The 23,770-nt window shown below is 46.5% G+C and overlaps 1 protein-coding gene across 1 annotated transcript in view; it reads right to left on the reverse strand.

The window, feature by feature from the left end:
• Positions 1–1,198: 1,198 nt before the first annotated feature.
• Positions 1,199–23,770, reverse strand: part of LOC144782846 (forkhead box protein N2-like) — a 65,826-nt gene continuing 43,254 nt past the window's right edge. The window contains exon 5 of the mRNA XM_078662112.1: positions 1,199–1,589. Coding sequence (XP_078518238.1) covers positions 1,285–1,589 — 305 coding nt within the window. The 3' untranslated portion in view covers positions 1,199–1,284. The remainder of the gene's footprint in view (positions 1,590–23,770) is intronic.

Genomic DNA, 23,770 nt, shown 5'->3' on the forward strand with positions numbered 1-23,770 from the left:
GGTGTATAGTGCATGAGTCACCAGTTCTAATCTAGTTAAATTGATTGAGGTGAATCACCTGTGGCAGAGAAGCTGTAACCTCTAGGGCACAGGTTCCTCAAGTCCAAGTGAGATAGATCCCTCCCAGTTGTGCACTGACAGTTGTATGCTCTCTGAGTGATTACAAATTCCAAGCTTCCGAGAGTTGGCGTACTTGTTTAAATATTATCAATCAAATACAAACATATTAAACTATGAATTCATTGTGTAGTTGGGCTATATATTCTTATATGCAGTTATCAATAGTTCTGCATAAACACTTGGACCATAATTTATTCTGCAAAAACAGACTCCAAAATACAGACAGGTAAAACCTTGACTTGGAAATGCTCCCTACAAAAGTTTTTACTTGTATATAATTCCAATTTTAAGCCACTCTCACTTCAAGCTTATTCTAGGATTGAATGCATTTACTGTTTGCTATACCTTTGCGTATTTGTGGCCAAGTGCTTCAGAGAGTGGCTGCAGATGCAGGTCAAAATTTCAGTTGAATGATATTTACACATGTCTAAGATGTTGATGGTCCGCGTTTTTGCTAAAGATGTTATTGTAGTCTATATGCTCTATTCACAAATATTGTGCTGTGATTTACGCTTGTACTACTCCTGGCTTACTCTTAAATTCTATGAGTATGCCAGCAAAACTTCAAGAGTAGGTTACACTTACTCATAGAAAAATCTTTGTGAATCGAGCCCTAGATTTCCACAGGCTACTGTGACCTGCACTTGAAAGGCCAAACAAATATAGGATATTTTGCTCTTTTTACCACACTTCTGACCATAACGCCACATCCAGTGGTTCCTCCCTCGGTGCCTGTGACATCCCCTATTGCACCCCAGATCATAGTTCATACTTTTTTTGCACTTTGCCTCTGTTGCCACTGCACATTCACACTTGTCTCACCCCCAGCTTTGCATTTAAGGAGTACCCTTCTGCCATTTTGCCCTAACATTCATTGTCACACCCCAGCATATTCCAACCATCACCCCTTATTTAAATGAGACTGCCAGACCCCTTATCAAATAATGCTCTTTGACTTTGCTGTTTGTGGTTTTATTGGCCATGTGAGAAGGCAGCATAACACCCCTGCCCTTGGCAGGAGGCCAATAGGATCAGTCGTCTTTGGGTAGTGTCTGGTCAGCATCAGTTGCGTGTCAGCCATACTGTATTTTGGATTTTCATGAGACTCCAAGGCCCTCAAAGCAGAATGTCACTGGTAATAAAAGACCACAGTCCTTTCTCCTTTCAGTACTGGATCCCAGCAAGGTGAAGCAGGGACCTGGCAGCCTCTCGCGCTTCACTGTCCACCTCCACCAAACCCATGGCCTCAATGCACCAGTCCAGTTGGCTTCCAGTGTGGTCTGAGAAGACCAGGAGCTCCAGGCAGCCGCCATCCTCGGGGGTGCGCGGGCCCGAGGTGAACAGCACCTGCTCCGCCCCTCCTTGCACCAGCTGGATGTTCACAATGCTGTAGGTGTGGTCCTTATTATGAGGCCCTGCAAGCTGTAGAAGGTCACTGGTCTGCTCCCCACACCCGTCCGTTCCTCCGGCTATGGCAAAAAGAAAGGTAAGGCACATTTTACTGTTGGGAAACACGTGTCACTGCGATTACTGTAATTTATCATTACTTTAGACAAAAGAGCCTGGGATTCCTCATTTCGTCCACCCCAAGTTTTTTTTTATATCCAATTTTATTGATTTTAGTGAATAAAAACAAAAGACAAAAAGAAAAACCAGGAAAACATAAATTTAGCAGCAAGGAAAGACATTAGTGCACAGCAGGTGCTTGGTGTTAATATGTTGTCAAATACATCATGGATAGGTATAGAAAAATGACGGAGAACAAAGTAATGCCCGCCTCGGGCCACAGTCGCCCATGAGAAGGGTCATTCTTCCAACACCCCCACCCATTGGCCCCAAACTTTACTGTATTTCTTTGGGCATCCCCTAGCTTTGTACAAGGACTTTTCCTGCACTGCACACCAATCCACACCCCTGCGCCATCATGTCATGGTGGGTGCCACCAGATTCAGCCAGTTTGCCGCAAAGTCCCTCTTAGCCACCATCATGGCCGTGTTCAGGAAGAGTTTGTCACCTCTGGAGCCGTCCAGCCCATCAATGACCCCTAGGAGTAGATCCAGTGGGTTAAGGGGGGTTCTCAGCCAAGGACCTCAGTGAGCTTCCCCACCACAGACTCCCAGTAGCGTGTGATCAAGGGGCAAAGCCATACCATGTGGAAGAAATTAGCTTGTGGGTGACCACAACGGGGGCATGGCGCATCAGTTCAGAGCCCTGCGCTGTGGAGGTGCAGCGGTGTAAGGTAGGCGGTGTGGAGGTAGTACATTTGGACTAAGCGGAGCCTCGCAGAGGCCGTGATTTTTTTGGGTGTCATTAGAGCGTCTCTCCAATCGTCAACCTCCAGGGTCCCAAGCCATCCCTCCCATCCGTCTTTAAGTCTGTGTAGTGTGGTGGGAGTGTTGTTTGTGAGGGAACAATATATGTGGGAAATCACCTCTTTCCCCAAGTTGCCGGTCATGATTTGAGCTTCGGGTGGACTATATTCCAATAGGGAGGTGCCCTCTGAGATGTGGGAACGGAGGGTGCGACGCAATTGCAAATAGCGGTAAAATTGTGAAGGGTGTAGTGAATATCGGGTTTGGAGGTCCTGGAAGGTACATAGATGGCCACCCCCCCATATGTCTCCCAACTGCGAGACACCAATGATATCCCACACTCGACAGACAGCTAAGTTGGCAACCTCCCGGAGCCAGGTGCCCTGCCAAAGTGGGGTATACTGAGTAAGCTTACCCGACCAGTGGGTATGGTGCAGAGAGGTCCTCCAGGCCATAAGCACTCCCTGTGTTACTGCGGGCAGGGTTCTGGGAATGTTGCCGCTGTATAGCATCCCCTGGATGTTAGATAAGCCCAGGGGGATGTATGTCGTTACAACGCATGCTTTTTCCACGCATGCCTTTACAGCGCAGGTTTTTCAACGCAAGTCGTTACAACGACTTGCGTTGGGGGGCGCTGGATAGTGAATAGTTTAATTTACTATTCCAACTGCAGTCCCTGTGGATAGTAGGGAAGGTTTTGGATAGTAAATTAAACTATTCCCTATCCTACAGCGCCCTCCAGCACAAGTTGCGTTGTAATTTCTGCGTTGTTAAGGTACTGCATGGAAAAAGTTTTGTTGTAAAGGATGTTTACCGCCCAGGGTATGCAGTTCTGCTCTGTATGCTGGGTCTGACCAACCACCCTTGAACCAGTCGTGTTTAGTAAGAAGCCGGGTTGCTAAGTAATAGAGGTACAAGTTCGTCATTCCCAATCCGCCATCAAAGGAATGGATCCGGCAGTGGGTGAGGGCCAGACAAGGCTGCCGGCCCCTCCAGAGAAACTTGGTGGCTAGACTGTCCATTTCCCCGAACCAAGTCCGCAAAAAAAGTAAGGGTACGTTCTGAAGTACATATAAGAATCTGGGCAAGATCATCATTTTGTATATGGCTATTCTGCCTATGGGGTTCAGCGGCAGCGTGAGCCCTCTTCACTAGCGGGGTTACATTAAGTGACCAGGCGAGGTCTGGGAGAAGGGCAACCCAAATCCCAAGGTATTTTAAGGACTGTCTCCGGAGGGGTATTGTGGTCTGTCAGTTGAAGCTGTCTCTCGAGAGATGAAGGGGGCCAGGATGGAATTAGCGGAGTTCAGTCAGAGGCCGGAGGCCTGCTTAAAGAGACTCAGCGCCTGAAGACACCGGGGTACCGACTGCCCTGGCTCGGCCAGAAATAGCAGAACATCATCTGTGTAGAGGGCGACTTTGTCCTCCCCTAGACCAGGCCATTTACACCCCATAATTGTTTGTCTGATTGTATGAGGCAAGCGAAGGGCTCCATTAACAGAGCAAAGAGGAGGGGCAAGTGGGGACATCCCTGCCTCGTACCTCTCCTAATGGGGAAGGGTTGTGACAGTGCACCATTGACCAGCACCCGAGCCTGTGGCCTACTGTACAAAATCTTCATCAGGTTACAGAAATATTTCCCAAGTTCCAGTTCTGCCAACACCTCCTCAAGGTACTGCCAGTCTACTGAGTTGAAGGCTTTCTCGAAGTCAACGAGAAGAAGCGACAAGTAGGGGGTCAAAAACTGGCGGTTCGCTAGAGCGAGTTGAAGGCGTCTGAGTCAGTGCCTGGTGCCCGGAGAGGAAATGAAGCCACACTGGTCAGGATGAACCAGCTTGTTCAAATATGGTCGAAGACGGTTGGCTAAGACGGAGGCAAACACCTTGACCTCTGAGTTAATGAGGGAGATGTGACGGTAGACGCAGCAATTCCTCAAGGGGGGCTGAGACTTAGGAATCACCACAATGGTGGCAATATCAGTTCCCGTGCGGAACAAGCCCTTATCAGCCTCCTCCATGTACACCTACAGCAGATGGGGAGCCAATGTGTCACGGCAGGTCGTGTAAAACTCCTGCTGGAATCCATCTGGATCCGGGGTCTTGCCAGAGGCCATGCGAGATATAGCATTGTTGACCCCCTCTAGAGTGATAGGGAGGTCCAGCGCCGCAGCTTCAGACTCACTGTGCCACGGAAGAGAGACTCGCTCCCGACGAAGCAGCTCCTGGAGTGAAAGACTGGGAAGCTGTGCGGAGTAGAGTGTGGCGTAGTAAGTGGTGAAACACTGGACCACTGCCACCGGGGAGCACTGTGCGCACCATCCGAAGCTACCACTTCCGGAATTATGTGGTTGGCCATTGGATACGTGGCCAGCCGATGAAGGAGCTTCCCATTTTTGTCTCCCCATCCGTAGACTCTGGCCACAGAGGACCTCCACAACAGCTTGGCGAAAGCTCGTCCCTCAGAAATGCTAATTTCCTGCACCCCAAGTTTTTAACAAAGCATTGTTATTAGGAACTGTTGAAATATTAAAAAATTTAAGTGAGCTTGCCACTAATGTGGGTTTGTATGTGAGTTCATAAAGGAACAACGTTTTGGAAACCCTGTTTTGAGAAACCGTTTCACCCAAACTGTTTAATCAAAACTTTCAAGAAAAATTGCGTTTAGTAGAAACCAGTTAATAAAGTTGCCTTTTCGTGTGTTTACTGTGTAAAATGCATTTCATTTTGATCCTGAATCCTCTCTTTTAGTATTTCTAAAAGGGCACTATTACTTTCTTTTAATTTGCTACTCCTCAAACTTCTTCCTTCTATCCTTTTTTCTCCCATGTTCCTTACGTCCTCCTTTTTTTGTTGTGGTCTAGTCCCCAACCCATTCCATCTTTCATTTTTAAGCTATGCTTTCTTTACCTGTTTCTTGTGTTCTTCCTTTTTTCATGACCATCAGCTTATGTACCGTCATTCCTTGTCTTAATCCTTCCACTAATCAGCCTTCTTCTGCCTTTATCTTCTTATATTTTTTTCATTTCATTATTAAAACTATTTCCATTTTACCATTGGCCGCAAATTATTTATTGTAGTAATGCAATATTATATACTTTTCAACTGTTCTTGCAGGTTTTCCATTATTTTCAACCAAACTGTATTTCTAATAGTAATCTATTCTCCCCAAAAATGATTTTTGATTATTTGGGTTGTTTTTGTATGAGTTTACATATTGCATTAATGTGGACCCAAAGCTCTCTTTTCTCTTACTTTCATCACAAATTCCAACTCTTGACTGCAACATGACGTGGGATCAATGCATCCTTCACTGTAAATATGAAATTGTAATATTTATTCCAAAGAACAGACTTCTGCTGTATTGTTTTTTGCAAGAAATTGATAGCACTAAAACGTTTTCCCAAGTTTAAAGAGGTATAGTCAATGGATTCGGAAAAGAAGCCCAACAGTACCATTCCTTCTATGCAAATATTCATAGGACCAACAAAATTCAAGGTCGGTCAGGAAGCTTTGCGTTACTGAAAGACACATTTTGCCATTTCAACAACAGAGTACTTACGCTCCTTACACTGAATGACAAGCATATCCCCATTGCCATCCATCGTTGGCCACCAATATGTTTTAGGATGCTTGTTTCTGGTCCAGGGAGGACCTGGCTTGGGAGTTTGGGCTGGAGAGTTCCCATGAGGCACAGAGTCCAGACTGATTTGCATATGGCTGGGTCTAAACAGAGGTGGCATGGTGAGCAAAAGAACAATGGATTTAACCCAGATTTTTTGACTGGGATTGAATGTTTGATTTGTTCTGTATTCCGTCCATCATCTTTGTGTCTTTCACCAATATGCTTTAGGCAGTTTCTTCTTTGTAGATGTCATGCTTGGGTCCAGAGGGAGCTGTCTCAATCAGCCTACTATGAGCACTCTCAGAATCTCAGGAGGGAAAACAAAATATCTCACCATAGCAAGTTGCCCTACAAAGGCTCGTAGCTGCTTCTGTGCGCTTGTGTTGCAGAATCCTCTCTAGCCCACTGATCATCTGCTGCCTGTTGTTCCAGGAATCTAAGGAGACAGGCTCCGTCACCTTCACTCGTCGGAGGCTGCCTGACAGGGGACGGGACTGCGAGACCCAGGGTACTGCGCGTGGAGACCTGAGCGCACCTGGAGTCTCTTCCCGCCCCTGCTCCGCCTCTACTGATTGCCTGCTGACATCTGATTGGACGAAAGCGCTACAACAGCTCGCGGCCCCCGCTTCGCGGGTGCCGCTCGTAGCTGCTTCTGTGCGCTTGTGTTGCAGAATCCTCTCTAGCCCACTGATCATCTGCTGCCTGTTGTTCCAGGAATCTAAGGAGACAGGCTCCGTCACCTTCACTCGTCGGAGGCTGCCTGACAGGGGACGGGACTGCGAGACCCAGGGTACTGCGCGTGGAGACCTGAGCGCACCTGGAGTCTCTTCCCGCCCCTGCTCCGCCTCTACTGATTGCCTGCTGACATCTGATTGGACGAAAGCGCTACAACAGCTCGCGGCCCCCGCTTCGCGGGTGCCGCTCGTAGCTGCTTCTGTGCGCTTGTGTTGCAGAATCCTCTCTAGCCCACTGATCATCTGCTGCCTGTTGTTCCAGGAATCTAAGGAGACAGGCTCCGTCACCTTCACTCGTCGGAGGCTGCCTGACAGGGGACGGGACTGCGAGACCCAGGGTACTGCGCGTGGAGACCTGAGCGCACCTGGAGTCTCTTCCCGCCCCTGCTCCGCCTCTACTGATTGCCTGCTGACATCTGATTGGACGAAAGCGCTACAACAGCTCGCGGCCCCCGCTTCGCGGGTGCCGCTCGTAGCTGCTTCTGTGCGCTTGTGTTGCAGAATCCTCTCTAGCCCACTGATCATCTGCTGCCTGTTGTTCCAGGAATCTAAGGAGACAGGCTCCGTCACCTTCACTCGTCGGAGGCTGCCTGACAGGGGACGGGACTGCGAGACCCAGGGTACTGCGCGTGGAGACCTGAGCGCACCTGGAGTCTCTTCCCGCCCCTGCTCCGCCTCTACTGATTGCCTGCTGACATCTGATTGGACGAAAGCGCTACAACAGCTCGCGGCCCCCGCTTCGCGGGTGCCGCTCGTAGCTGCTTCTGTGCGCTTGTGTTGCAGAATCCTCTCTAGCCCACTGATCATCTGCTGCCTGTTGTTCCAGGAATCTAAGGAGACAGGCTCCGTCACCTTCACTCGTCGGAGGCTGCCTGACAGGGGACGGGACTGCGAGACCCAGGGTACTGCGCGTGGAGACCTGAGCGCACCTGGAGTCTCTTCCCGCCCCTGCTCCGCCTCTACTGATTGCCTGCTGACATCTGATTGGACGAAAGCGCTACAACAGCTCGCGGCCCCCGCTTCGCGGGTGCCGCTCGTAGCTGCTTCTGTGCGCTTGTGTTGCAGAATCCTCTCTAGCCCACTGATCATCTGCTGCCTGTTGTTCCAGGAATCTAAGGAGACAGGCTCCGTCACCTTCACTCGTCGGAGGCTGCCTGACAGGGGACGGGACTGCGAGACCCAGGGTACTGCGCGTGGAGACCTGAGCGCACCTGGAGTCTCTTCCCGCCCCTGCTCCGCCTCTACTGATTGCCTGCTGACATCTGATTGGACGAAAGCGCTACAACAGCTCGCGGCCCCCGCTTCGCGGGTGCCGCTCGTAGCTGCTTCTGTGCGCTTGTGTTGCAGAATCCTCTCTAGCCCACTGATCATCTGCTGCCTGTTGTTCCAGGAATCTAAGGAGACAGGCTCCGTCACCTTCACTCGTCGGAGGCTGCCTGACAGGGGACGGGACTGCGAGACCCAGGGTACTGCGCGTGGAGACCTGAGCGCACCTGGAGTCTCTTCCCGCCCCTGCTCCGCCTCTACTGATTGCCTGCTGACATCTGATTGGACGAAAGCGCTACAACAGCTCGCGGCCCCCGCTTCGCGGGTGCCGCTCGTAGCTGCTTCTGTGCGCTTGTGTTGCAGAATCCTCTCTAGCCCACTGATCATCTGCTGCCTGTTGTTCCAGGAATCTAAGGAGACAGGCTCCGTCACCTTCACTCGTCGGAGGCTGCCTGACAGGGGACGGGACTGCGAGACCCAGGGTACTGCGCGTGGAGACCTGAGCGCACCTGGAGTCTCTTCCCGCCCCTGCTCCGCCTCTACTGATTGCCTGCTGACATCTGATTGGACGAAAGCGCTACAACAGCTCGCGGCCCCCGCTTCGCGGGTGCCGCTCGTAGCTGCTTCTGTGCGCTTGTGTTGCAGAATCCTCTCTAGCCCACTGATCATCTGCTGCCTGTTGTTCCAGGAATCTAAGGAGACAGGCTCCGTCACCTTCACTCGTCGGAGGCTGCCTGACAGGGGACGGGACTGCGAGACCCAGGGTACTGCGCGTGGAGACCTGAGCGCACCTGGAGTCTCTTCCCGCCCCTGCTCCGCCTCTACTGATTGCCTGCTGACATCTGATTGGACGAAAGCGCTACAACAGCTCGCGGCCCCCGCTTCGCGGGTGCCGCTCGTAGCTGCTTCTGTGCGCTTGTGTTGCAGAATCCTCTCTAGCCCACTGATCATCTGCTGCCTGTTGTTCCAGGAATCTAAGGAGACAGGCTCCGTCACCTTCACTCGTCGGAGGCTGCCTGACAGGGGACGGGACTGCGAGACCCAGGGTACTGCGCGTGGAGACCTGAGCGCACCTGGAGTCTCTTCCCGCCCCTGCTCCGCCTCTACTGATTGCCTGCTGACATCTGATTGGACGAAAGCGCTACAACAGCTCGCGGCCCCCGCTTCGCGGGTGCCGCTCGTAGCTGCTTCTGTGCGCTTGTGTTGCAGAATCCTCTCTAGCCCACTGATCATCTGCTGCCTGTTGTTCCAGGAATCTAAGGAGACAGGCTCCGTCACCTTCACTCGTCGGAGGCTGCCTGACAGGGGACGGGACTGCGAGACCCAGGGTACTGCGCGTGGAGACCTGAGCGCACCTGGAGTCTCTTCCCGCCCCTGCTCCGCCTCTACTGATTGCCTGCTGACATCTGATTGGACGAAAGCGCTACAACAGCTCGCGGCCCCCGCTTCGCGGGTGCCGCTCGTAGCTGCTTCTGTGCGCTTGTGTTGCAGAATCCTCTCTAGCCCACTGATCATCTGCTGCCTGTTGTTCCAGGAATCTAAGGAGACAGGCTCCGTCACCTTCACTCGTCGGAGGCTGCCTGACAGGGGACGGGACTGCGAGACCCAGGGTACTGCGCGTGGAGACCTGAGCGCACCTGGAGTCTCTTCCCGCCCCTGCTCCGCCTCTACTGATTGCCTGCTGACATCTGATTGGACGAAAGCGCTACAACAGCTCGCGGCCCCCGCTTCGCGGGTGCCGCTCGTAGCTGCTTCTGTGCGCTTGTGTTGCAGAATCCTCTCTAGCCCACTGATCATCTGCTGCCTGTTGTTCCAGGAATCTAAGGAGACAGGCTCCGTCACCTTCACTCGTCGGAGGCTGCCTGACAGGGGACGGGACTGCGAGACCCAGGGTACTGCGCGTGGAGACCTGAGCGCACCTGGAGTCTCTTCCCGCCCCTGCTCCGCCTCTACTGATTGCCTGCTGACATCTGATTGGACGAAAGCGCTACAACAGCTCGCGGCCCCCGCTTCGCGGGTGCCGCTCGTAGCTGCTTCTGTGCGCTTGTGTTGCAGAATCCTCTCTAGCCCACTGATCATCTGCTGCCTGTTGTTCCAGGAATCTAAGGAGACAGGCTCCGTCACCTTCACTCGTCGGAGGCTGCCTGACAGGGGACGGGACTGCGAGACCCAGGGTACTGCGCGTGGAGACCTGAGCGCACCTGGAGTCTCTTCCCGCCCCCTGCTCCTACTTAAGACACACCCTCCACGCTACGCGGGACGCGAGCGGGACGCCGGGCGAAGCCCGGGCAAAGGGCGGGCCGTCTGTGGCCGTCCGGGGACGACCGAGGACGGGACGGGCCAACCCATTAACATCCACGCCTCAGTAAACATCAAAAAGTGATCACCGTAGAGCCATACTCTTAAAGAAAGATTACGGCCTCTCTTTTTACGTCTCCCTACGTCTAGAGTTGTGATACTAGTGGCAACCTCTTTATAAACAAAAAATGGGTCTCAAGAAACTACGTTCCCGAACAATTTTTATGAAGCGAATGGGAACCGAGGAAGCCGTTAGAAAATCCACTGACAACGGAATTAAAGCTGGTCGCAGCAGCTTGACCCCAGCAATCAGTGAATATTTCTCGTCATTGTCGGCAAAAAAGAAACCGGAAAAAACAATGTCTGCTTTCGAAAATAAAACACCAGGAAGCTTGGACGATAGATCTTGCCTATCGGCATCCCCCCATCTGTCTCATAATGTCAGCGACAATGTGTCTAATAATAATAAGTCTACACATACAATAAGAGATCAACAACCCGAAAATTCAAATACTAGTGCGGTGAAATCATCAACGCCTATAAAAAACCATGAGGGTGTACCCAAACCAGACGACTTGAGTATCCTAAACTATACAGCAGAACAAAAAAGCCTGATTTCTGAAATTTTCATGATAAAGGGTAATGGGAGCCCTCAAACACAAAAAGACTCATGTTTACTCAACCAAAAAGATGGAGTAAACAGCCCAGAGTTAAAGTTATCAAACACAGACGCAAAAAAACTCTCTATACACAAACAAGATTCCTCTTTAGATCCTTTTTTAATAGAAAGCAATAACTTTGAAAAATCGGCTATTCTCATATCTAAGGCTCTCTTCACACTACAAGAAATTCTCGAATCAGTTCTCTCCTTCCTAGGAAACATCCTTGAAAACTCTGATCAAACTTTGGATGTACAAATCGGTATTTTGAAGTTTTTAGTTGAAGAGAAAAGGAAAAAAGAGTCCTCAAAAAACACAGAAGGAAGTCTAGATGATAACAATCAACAACCAAACGAAAATAAGCAAATCTTCTGTCATTCATCTACTCAGACAACAGATGATAATTTCAAATCAACCGAAAACATGAGAAAGAATGACCATCTCAATGAATCCACTCTATTCTCTCTGAAACGTCTGTTTAGAGAAAATCCCCCAAAAAAGGGAAAACAATACCCGATATTCAACAAAAAAACGGGAAGGGGAAGACTTGACAAGGAATCTGCAAAAGAAGGCGAGGAATCAAAGGAAGAAATCAAATCAGAAAAATCCTCAGGAGAAATGACACCTAACTCTGCTAAGGATGATATGCTTAAGAAAAATAAAAGGAAGAAAAAACCTATGAGAAGGATTCAAAAAAAGCAAGCACGAAAATTAAAATTTCAAAAAAATACAATACCACAAAAAGATCTACAAGCAAAAGATGACGAGAAAAGTACTACGCGAAGGAGTAAAAAAGAAGAATCCCTCAAAAGAACAACAACAGATAGCAAGAAAGCCTTGAACCCAAGGGCGGAGGCATATCTCCCAGTAAATCTGGTTACTACGACAATAGAAGAAAACACTGTGAAACTCTTTTCTGAAAAGGAAAATTATTGCTGGAATGCCACACAAACTAAGGTACTTCAATTTGAAGAACTATTTCCCACTGACAATATCTCTCTTAACAGAAGCAGGATTCTACACCTCTTACAAAACATAAAACCTCTTCAATCCATGACTAGCAGCGACATTGACCTAGTATTACTTTCAACGCGAGGTCAAAGTAAAATCGCAATAGTCTCTTTTTGGTCTCCAGTGATACCAAGTATCATTTTGAAAGAAAAAGAGATAATATACCGTTTTGGTTATGACATCATAGAGAAACCGGAGTATAAAGGAAATAAAGAACAACCAACCTTTAATAGTAATACGACTCTCTTTTCTTCACTTCAATTGAAAGAGGGGCAAAGACCCTCGGGGACCTTAAGACACCTTGAGGGTATGCAAAACAGAGATATAGAACAGGGAGAAGAGATACTAAGAATTCGAGTAAAAAAAGGGGAAAGGGAAGTGTGGCATATGGAACCAAAGGAAGAACACGCAGAAAATAAGATGGAGAACTCATGGACCTGGCTACCAGGGATTTTAAACTATAATAATAAAGGTTTTACCCACCAAAAGCACCCCGTTTAACCAAGGTCTAAAGATCATCTCGTGGAACATCGCTGGAAGAACAAACATAAAAATGAAGGAAGTCCTCAGAAACCAGCCCGACATACTGACCTTGCAGGAAACCTGGGCAACAGAGCCCTTCTCACAAAAAGGTTACTATGTGTATAATATAAATGCGAAAGCCTCTAACCGGGGCCATGCCAAAGGGGGACTGGCTTTTTTAATGAGAGAGGACTACTCATGGGCACAAGAGATAGTGGAAACCAGCAGTGAGAACGTGCAATGTATGAAACTGTCTCTGAAAGCCTCTAATCTGACTATAACTAAACCAACATTGCTTTTCAACGTTTATGCTCCTCCAGGAAAAAACCACGACAGCTTAAATGACGATACCCTGCAAATTATCATACAAATAATTGAAGCCCACACATCTTTACCCTATTTAATCATGGGAGATTTTAATGGGAAAATTTCTAATACAGAAATAAAAAAATGGGGAAAAATCCTGGAAGAAGAACGCCTGGAACACGTAATCCCCCAATTCCCCAACGATATTCGATCCAATAAAAGAGGGAAAACACTGTTATCTGTATTGCTTGCCATAAATGGAACAATTCTTAACGGGAATGTGGAAGGCGATATCCCGGCAGGGTATACAAGACAAGGAAACGGGAGACCATCTATAATAGACTATATCATCTGTGGTAAAGACCAGCTTGAAACAATGTCCCATCTCTGTTCCAATTTTACCCCAGAGAGCGATCATGCCGTCCTGCAATTAGTTACCAATTGGTCGGCTCTGTCTGAAGAAGAAGGCTTGATGACCCTTGATAGAAAGGAAACTTTGGTAAGCAGCGACCAGAGACGAATCTTCTGGAACCCCACCTCGTTGAGTAAAATAACAAACTTGGTCGACCAACAACAGTTTTTAAGGAATCAATACTCAGAAGACCCTATTGAAAACTTCGAGACCATGCTCATCGAGCTCAAGGAGGTAATAACCGAAAGGAATCTTCAAAGAACTGATACAATTCCAAAAAGAAAAAATAACAACAAAACAGGGAATTCATTGACAAAGAAAACCCTAAACAAATTGATACGCGCGCAATACTTACATTTCTCTCCTATTAAAAAGAAAGAAATAAATAAATTGAAAAACCAACTCAAGAGAGAAAAAATAAGCGAGAGAAAATCCTTTGAAGACCGAAACTGGGTAGAATTACAAAACGCTGCCAAAGAACCAAACCAAAGAACGTATTGGTCTATAATAGCCAAGATATCTGGGACAAAAAAGAAATTACACGCAGTACCTGTTCCTCCGAAAGAGTGGGAAATTTACCTGACAGAACTGTACAAAAAAAACGAAGACAAATTACTGACAAACAGTCCAGATAAGGTGAAGGAAAAATCTATGGAAAAAACAATCCCGAAAACTACAACTATAATGGTTGAAACACATATTCGGAGGGCAAGAAGCTCAGGAGCCTTTGGTCCAGACCAAATCCCTATAAAGGCCCTACAAATAAATTCCAGGGAATGGAGCCTTTTTCTAACTCCACTTTTCAATCATATTTTTTCCACTGGCCAGGTTCCCAAGTCATGGCAAGGGAGCACTATAATTCCTATCCACAAAAAAGGTTGTAAAAAGGTAGCAGGCAACTACCGCCAGATAGCCCTGATGGACGCCACCGGAAAAATCTTCGCGGCAGAGATATTATTGCAATTAAAAAACTGGGCCTTTTCGATGGGTCTGATCCCTATGTTCCAGGCAGGTTTCAGACCCAAACACTCTGTCACGGACAATATTGCAATAATCCAGTTCTTTCTGGACAAATACGTCACAACAAGAAAACAGACGGTCTATATGGCTTTTATAGATTATTCAACCGCATTTGACCGTGTGGATCGTCCTACTCTATGGAAAAAATTGAGGAGTCTGGGAATTAACGAGCATTTGCTACAGGCAATAATAAGTCTCTATACAACGACATGGTGCCGTGTTCAAATGGGGGGTCAAAAAGGACTAACGAAAACAATAGACACCGAAAACGGCCTTAAACAGGGTTGTCTACTTGCACCCATGTTGTTTTCGCTATATCTTAGCGATTTGCCAATACAACTGCAAAAGGGCTCAAGTCTGCCCCCAAAAATTAACCAACAAAGAGTTCACCAGTTGCTCTATGCGGACGATATAGTCCTCTTCGATCTTACTCCATACGGCCTCCAAAAAACTCTAGATATTCTGTTTAAATATTCAAATGATAATTATTTAATACCGAATGTAAAAAAAACCAAAGTTGTAGCCTTTTCTGGGAGGAAGAAAAGTGCCAAATATATTTGGAAGCTAGGTGAGGAAAAAATTGACGAAGAGAAAGAATATATCTACCTGGGCAGGATTCTCACCAAGAATCTAACAAATACACAACACATCGATAAGCTAATGAATAAATCTGAAATACACGCAGGTGCTCTAACGAGATTATATAACGCCACGGGGAGCAGACATCTTTCCTCTCTAATCAAAATTTACAAAGCTAAAATACCAGCGGTCTTGTCTTACGCTACGGAATGTATTCCAATCCAACAATGGGGCTTCATGGACCGTCAGGAGGGTAAAATCCTGAAAAAAATAATGAAGGTCCCAACTGCCACTCCAGTTCAGGTCATACGTCTGGAATTTGGTATCACTAGTGCTTTTGCCACGGCCGTGGCGAACATAATTAGATGGGCCTACCAGCTACTTCATGCTACGGAGGGAACTCTTCGGTTTTTGTTACAAAAAGAGACTTTTGGCACAGATATCGTTAAACATACTTTCTTAGTGAACATGTCTGCGGCGTTCCAAATGGCTGAAATTTCGAGTGAAATCCTACAGACTTGGTCCACTTCACAATTGAAATTATTCCTTAAATCTTTTACACCAAGGTTAAGTTATGATTTGGACTATGCTCATAGCTATAGGCTAAAAACATTCAAGCCATTTACAACAGTAATTGAGTATAAACATATACAGCCATATATCTCTTTCTGTCTCTCTCATAGTGCAAGGAGGGTAATTTTCATGTACCGAGCTGGGATTTTACCTGTTCAAGTCTATAGAACAAAATGGTTACCCGGAGATCGCTCCAACTTATGCATGCTATGTCTAGGGGGTGAGCAGACTGTGGAGCACTTAATGTTCATTTGTCCTAACTCTAAGGTGGTAGCAGCTCGCGTCCGGTATATTTCACCGATTTACAGATCTTGCAGGCTAATTAAGGAAAAAGATTTTCTTACAATGGCCATAAATCCCCCAAATGAATATGTATGTTATAATTTGTACAAATTTTTTAAATCCATGTTAGTTTTATATTGATTATTGTGTACCTATTTTATGTAAAGTTTACCTTTTATCTTATGTTATATTTGTGGTCCTCGGTTGAGTACCAACGCAAATAAAATCTTTTGACTTTGACTTTGACTACAAAGGCACTTCTCCAGTTGATACTTTCCAATCAGGTTGCAACTCTTTGTTCATATGTTTCTCTTTTGGCCAACATTGTATAAATGGTCGACCGCTTCAGACAGACCCCTCACCAGATTGTACAGCAGCTCCCCAATGTCCTTTGGAAATGTCTCCCTTAATCTTTCCATGACTTCCATCGGCTCGCGCTCTCTGTCCAGCTTAGGTTCTGGAGATCCACGAACAATGATAGAACCTCGCTGGAAGTTAAGCCCATAACCAGAACCAAAGGGATGGCTTCTCTCCCTGGCATTAGCGCCTCTGACAATCTGACAACACATATCTTGCATGTTCTGAAGTTGTTGTATTGCTACAGCGCTGTCATTTGGCCCCTTATCACTGTCTTCTCTATATAAAAGTGTTATAAATCTTTGTATAGTTTTGCATAGGCTTCCTAGGCTTAATTATTATATATTTTGTATAAGTACAAAACATAGTAAATAGGATTCATTCATATCCACTGTTCCCTTTTTCTTCTTCTGTTTTCACAATATTACATTTCAAAGTATTGCTTTCTTTCATTTTTGGGGTATTTTAGGTCATATCATGGTAATACATTGTATAGCAATAGTATATTTTAAACACAAAAATACATAATATATATGCACATGCGCACAGTGCAAAATGCTATTTATTGCCACTGCTGTATCTTTAGGAGGGTTCTTGATGTGCATGTAACACACGGGGGTCGAGTTTGAAAAGCAGATATCATTTTGGTTAAAAAACTGCAGTGATATCGCTCCCGAAGTGCCAGATTCGGGTTCTGCTTGTGTTCACCGGCCCACTGGTGCTAATCAGCTCCATGCCAGCCACCTGTGGCGGCCGCCTCTGGCCCAGGTTAGATCGACACCTCGGCTGGAGCGTTATTTCCACCTCGGTGTTTGTCTCAGCGCCTACACACCCAGCATCACCATTGCAGTCGGTTCCCATGGAAACCTCCGTTGCTAAGGATTTTTTGCACTCATTTGAAGAAAGAAAAAAAATGAATAAAACCATCCGCTCGGAAGCGACATTGACGAGCGGGAAGGGAAGATGTGTGAAAAAAGTGCACCTGCTGTGATACAGGCACAGATGCGCCTGCGTCTATGAAGCTATGCCTGCGTCTGTATTTGGGTCTATGCCTCGCCCTTTGAGGCGTTACTTACGCCGCGTAAGTGCTCTCTGGGTCTGGCTCTGCCCTGAAGCCGATTCCACTCCGAATGCGCGTGCTTGTGTGTTGCTGCGGATATGGATATTGCGCTGCGAGTTGGAGCTCCTAGGCGCACTGTAAAGTGGACCTGCTAAAGAGGCAAGATGTGTAGGGTGATGGAAGAGAGAGCGAGAGAAGGTGGCCCTAAAACCAGGCACCCTTGATATTAAAAGTGCTCAATTTGTAAAAAAGTAAGTGCCAGGACTCTCGTCAGGAGGCTACTGCAGCTTGCACCACAGATTGCCCCTGCCAGCCTTCAAATGATGGTAACAACACAGCTACTAACCATCACACTCCTACAAGTGTGACAATTTGGAATACTTCACGCCCAATAAGATGACTTGGGAGGCAGGCAATAGTTATTTTTGATGTACATTGAATTACTACTTAACTGTTGTTGTGGTCATGTCTAAATTGGCCAGACAGCGCCACCTTGTGGCAGACTGTCACAAGCACCGGTGCTGACAATTAAGTGCCGGTGCTGGGCACCGGAAACCACCGGCTCAAATTAAGCACTTATTAGGCAGTCCTGTTTTGGACACAGCTGAGGGTCCAAAGGAAAGCTTTAGGATAGCACTTAAAAAACTGCATGTCCTACTTGGGCCCCTGTTGTGCTGCCATACTCTGATTTATCACTAGGAGTTGCTGCTGCACGATCTACTACACTATTGCCACTAGATGTCGCTGCTGCATATAGTGTACTAATTAGTTGCTTAGTGCCTCCGATGCCCATAACATGTTTTCCTCGTTACTGGCGCGGTCCCTGAAATTCTGTAACAGGGAAGGACCAAAGTATGTGGCAAGGCTGACTAAATTATGCAAAAAAATAGTAGGTGGGATAATGAGGTACATTCTATGATTGTATTACTTCATTATTTTGTTGTTTTTACTCGTTAATCATATGGCAAAGGTTTTAACTCAGTACCAGTTTAACTCCCAAATTAAGCAACAAACAGTGACAAGTCAACCCATGTGAAAGGCCATCCACTGTGCTGCAACAAGGTATCACTGCATTTCCAGTAACTTTTGATCCGTCTGAGCTAAGAGCAAATTTGTTAAAATCTGCAAATTATGGAGAAGATGATGGATTACGTTGCATGCAGTACTTCTAACATGTTTTGAGATTGGATTACAGCAATCATAATGCATTGTAATCTAATGAAGGGTTGATTTGTCTGCCAAGGATTGTAAGGGTGATGTGTTACCACAGTATGACTATTGTTGCTTCTTGTCAAGATCATGACATTATGGTTTCGTTCAATGCACCTAACACACCAGTTTACTATACACCGATCCACATCACACAGAATTTGCACATAATGCGCTTCATTTTATGGATTTAGCACACTTACTCCAGCCTACGTGTGACCACTGGATGGACGAGTGCTGTCAATTGATCCTAGGACGTCAGGAAATCCTGATGTGCAGCCGCGGCCGGTAGTGGGAGTACCGGCCGGGCGGTAACGTGGGGGAGGGGGAGGGGCAGGGTAGGGGTAGGCACCAAATGCGATGCAGTGCGCGCAACGAAATTCGTTTTATTTATTTTTATGTTTACTTACCTGTTAAGGTCCGGATTCCATACATTACTAGCCCCCACCGTGCCGCTCCCCCTCCCCCTCCCCACGTCACCGCCCGGCCGGTACTCCCACTACCGGCAGCGGCCTCTGATGTGGCATAGATATTTGCTTTGCGGGCATTAGCTGTGTGGGTGTTTAAGGAGGGCTGGATATAGAGGTGGGCGAGCCACTGAAAGCTCAAGCCAGGATCAAGCCCTACTCCTGGCTCGGCTCTGCTCTCCCTGTTAATTTGTTGGCTTCCAACTACTAGCTGTATATGCTGCTCTCTCACTCTCTGCAAATCATCCATAATTTAGCGAGGTATTTGGCTAAAGGTTGACTGAGAAATACCACACACCAATTCTACTATCTAGGCCTGACGCGATGCACGATATCACTTTATTGTATATCTTATGTCTTTAGTACTGTATTAATTTTACTTGCTACTGTACTTTTGCTCGATTATGCTCAATAAAAGTAAATAAAAAATAACAAACCTATAATACTACTATCTGCTGTGTGGTGCCAGTTGCAAAGAATTTTAGTGCTCCTTGCTTTTTTCACGCAGAGGAGATGGTATTGGATCCCTGTGTTGGGTTCCAGGGTACCCAAAACAATGAAAATATGTTTTGTATGGTGTATCGTCTGGAACTGAAGCTGACTCACATTTATGGGTTCCAGCCTTTCTCTGGCAATCCTGGCTCTTATCCCGCATTGCTGCACCATTTAAGGTTGTTGATTGGTGGCCTGGTTTCCAACCTCATGCAGCATGGTTTGTTGTAGCAGAACATGGATCAGGCATAGCGTTTAGTGGCCTAGCAGTGCTGCATCCTGGATGGTGTACTGCAGAATGATAGTGTGAGCTGCAGCAATCAGCCTGTGAGAGATTGACCTGTCCGTGGCTGTTTATGTAGGTCTGGCCTTGTGCGCCGGTGTGTGAGTTTTTATTTTTTTCAGATCAAACAGAGCATGTACTGTTTTTTTGCTTCCATTATTGTGTTGGTCTTGAATTATTATTATTTTTCTGACATCTTTTCTTTGATTCCCTACACTTTCAGGAATTTTTATCACTTGATTCTGGTTGGTGGTATTTCAATGTTGTATTTTCCAGGAAACAGTGGATATTTTAACTATGCCGCCAAAATTAAATTAAACATAGCCTGCCCCCTCACAGCCTATGTGCTTGTGAACTGATTTTTTCTGTGTCACGTAGTATCATGCATAGCGTAACAACGTGTCTGTTTCTTTGCAATGTAACCAGCGGTCGAAGTGCGTTAAAAAAGTACAGGGACATGGCAGCAATTAACCATGGGATCTACAGGCAGCCAAATGACCTGGGTTATGCCAAGGACAGATGGATACTCCCCGGGGGGATAATATTAGATCGTTATATGCGAGGCCGCGTAGGTATCCTCTGACTGGACCCACGGAGCATGCCGTACATGTGTGGCATGTGGTGACCAGACACCTGCAGTGGGAGCGCAAGCTGACGCTTGCTATGCCGCTGTGGAGTTCTGAGAGATTCGGTTGCCTCTGGAAAACTAAGGGGTTTGACAAATGGGACATCATAGGGATATCCAGGATCAAGGACATCTGGGGAGGGGATACGATAATTTCATTCGCGGCACTGCAAGCACAATACAAATTGTCCGATACCGAACGTTTTCGCTACCTACAAATCAGCCACGCATTAGGTGGGCTTGTCACTACCGGAAGCCTCCCCCTATTGAGGACAGGGTGCTTGATGGGCATCTCCCAGAAAAAAACATTTCACTCATTTATAAGAAGCTCATCAATAATATGGAGGGTCCGCTGCAGGCGTTGAGAGGGAAATGGTGCTGGACGATGAGGATTGGCAGGAGGCGATTTCCTCCCCAAGAGTGGTCGCCATCCCGGCCAGGCTGCGGCTAGTGCAGCTTAAAATCGTACACAGAGTGTATGTAACAGGTCCGGCCCTGGTTGGCAAGGGACGGGCAGAGAGTGACGAGTGCAGACGGGGATACGGGGAGGTGGCTACATTTATGCACATACTTTGGAACTGTCGACATATAGAACAGTATTGGGCCGATATCCACGGTATATAACTGTTGGGGGGTGCCTCTTCAACCGGAAGCCCGCAGGTGTATATTGAATGTTTGGGAGCCCTCAGATCTCAACGCATACACCACACAGTGGGCTACCCTAGCATTCATGATTGCGAAACGTAATATCACACAACTGTGTGGAAGCCAGTCAGTCACCCAGGGTGGGGAAGTGGAAGGAAGACCTGGACTGGTGCATGTTCAGAGAAAAGTCGGCCTTCATAGCGAGGGGATGCCCGGGGAAGTGTGCTAGGATCTGGGGAGTGTGGAACAGTTATTGAGGTGATATTTGTCTCTCATCAAGTTGTCATTGTGAGTTGGAAGCTCCTGAATCCCCCTGGTCTGTAATATGTAATATTTGTCAATTATTTTGCATCAGTGGCTTGTCTCTGTATTGGATGTGCCAGACCCTTTGTAATTATATTTCTGTACTGAGATCGATTTGTTTAATAAAAATAAACTACAAAAAAGTACAGGGACTGCTTTTAGGGAACTTCTCAGCTTTCCCTTCTCTCCCTGTGTGCCCCCCCCCAACCCCTGGGATCTGTTTCTCATGTACTTTTCCCCAGTTCCCTCGCTGTCTGTTGTCACCCTCGTGTGCTTTTCCTCCCGTTCCTTATGTTACTGTGCTGTTTCTCGCACTCATGTGTTCTTACCCACCACCAACACCTTTGTAAAACCCCTGAAGAAGGCATGAGGAAGCAAAATGAAGTGTTCAATATCGCACACTGCATGAAATGACATATCTAGGTTGCAATTTCAAAATTAAAACGTGAGAACAATGAAGTGAAACAATATTAAAAATGTGGGTTTTGTTCCTTTTTATTTCTAAAGTGAGACCTAAGGCCCAAATGAACAAGCATTTGCAATGCAATAGGTCTCGCATTTAGGCGAGTTTGAGCAATTAACATTGCAAATAACAATGCATTTTATTTTTGTTTTCATTTTTAGAACATAAATAAAAGCCATTGTCATTTACAATGCCAATAGCTTAAACTCGCATAATTGCGAGACCTATTGCATTGTAAATGCTTGTTTAACCTGTGATCAAACTTTTTCAAACATCAGAGAAATACAGGATTTACATTATTTGGAGGACACTTAACGTGCTGTGCAGTGCACATATATGGACCAGTGAAATTCAATGTTGGTGTTTAAGTCTATCCACGTGGACAAATTAAACATTTTAGTTACACAAATCCAGCGACTTCAACTTTTAACAGAGTTACAAGATTTAATGTTTGTTCTTCTTATTAATGCCATTTGACCCGAGCTCCTTGCATGGAAAGGATAGATCTTTCTCTACATAAAAAAAACATACACGGCACTAGACGTACATTGCACAATAAAACTCATGCAGAACCACACACGAAATTCTACTCTGATACAAACTCATATGCAGAATCATGCAGCCACAGGTATGTATTCTAATTTAAAAAAAACACACACACATAAGTAACCACAGGACCATTAGCAAAAAAAATCACACAAATGCTCAGAGAGATACCAAATAAACCAAACACATCAAATGCAAAGGTACATATGCAGCCAAGAGAGATCATGAACACTAACAGATATACATACAAAACAAGCCCATCAAATACATACACACAAATGGCTACATAGACAAGTTCAATATTCAACACAAACAGAGCAATCCGTGAACATCTATACATATAAACTAACCAAGGAGAAGAAGCACATGGACACAGACACATGTTAGCACACTTTAAACACAAAACAAACACCAACCCCATTGCTAATCGGACGCACAGACAGAGATGTTAAAATAAATTATGCTAAACTCTTGTGATGTTTCACATTTCTATGATCCTTTCATGAATCTCCCTGCACCAGATGGACAACGAAATCCGCCTGTGCGCATTGCTTGGCTTTCAAGCTAAGCTTTCCGGTCTTTTCTGATGTTGCAGCCCCATACAGAGCAGGAACCACCTAGAAACCTTTTTATAAAAAAGATATATGTTATCCTCATGTGGCTGCTTAGAAAATCTGGGCCATGAGTTCGAACATATCATAGCAGTGGCTGTATGCATGTGAAAACGATCTCTACACACTCCCAGTTCTTCACGAAAACCAGCAAAATCATTTACCTTTTCTGTATAAGCCCTTGAGATGGGAGGAGGCCGACAAGTAGCGCCTATTTTTACCCGCCGGTCTCACCGAACCTTTAAATAATCAGGGCCTTATTTATGAAAACTGTCACATCGCAGCGACAAAACAACGATGCAACAGTTTTCACTGCACCCTCCTTACGACACGATGGATGCTCTGTATTTAATATACGGCGTTCCATGTCGCAAAGAAACACAGATACGTCCGGAATTCTGGCATATCTGTCGCGCAAAAGTCATGCAATGCCGGAGTTGCGTTGCAAGCATGACCCAACTCCAGCAATGCATGGGGTAGGCCTGTGCCTATGGCTCTGCGTTACCCTTACGCCTGCCATGAGGCAGGCGTAAGGTTTTGACGCATTGGCGTCCCAGAAGTGTTGCAGTGAAATCTCATAGATTTCACTGCAACACTTCTATGAGGCTTTCTTGCGGGGGAACGCCCACCCTGCATACATTATACCTGATGCAGGTGTAATGTGGTTAGGGCTTTATAAAGTGATGCATCTGCCTAGATGTGTCACTTTGTAAATGTTTCATGCAATGGAAGACCTCGACAAAACTCCGATGCCCTATTCGAGCCCCCCATAAGACTATTCAAATGTAGGGGGAATTTCCACCTGGTGGAACAAGGAACCAGTTTGTCGCCATTTGATCTAATATCTCTCTATACCACCAGCTCGCAGTATGCTGTAGCTGTGCGGCCATGTAGAGCCATTTGTAGTGGGGGCTTCTAGCCCAATGTCCTCCTATGTGACCTGTCATTTAAAGGGAGCCCATCTAATTCCCATGTACAAGTAAGTCAGAGCAGA

The sequence above is a fragment of the Lissotriton helveticus genome, chromosome 9 (assembly GCF_964261635.1).
Source record: "Lissotriton helveticus chromosome 9, aLisHel1.1, whole genome shotgun sequence".
In the NCBI taxonomy this organism is placed as follows: Eukaryota; Metazoa; Chordata; class Amphibia; order Caudata; family Salamandridae; genus Lissotriton; species Lissotriton helveticus.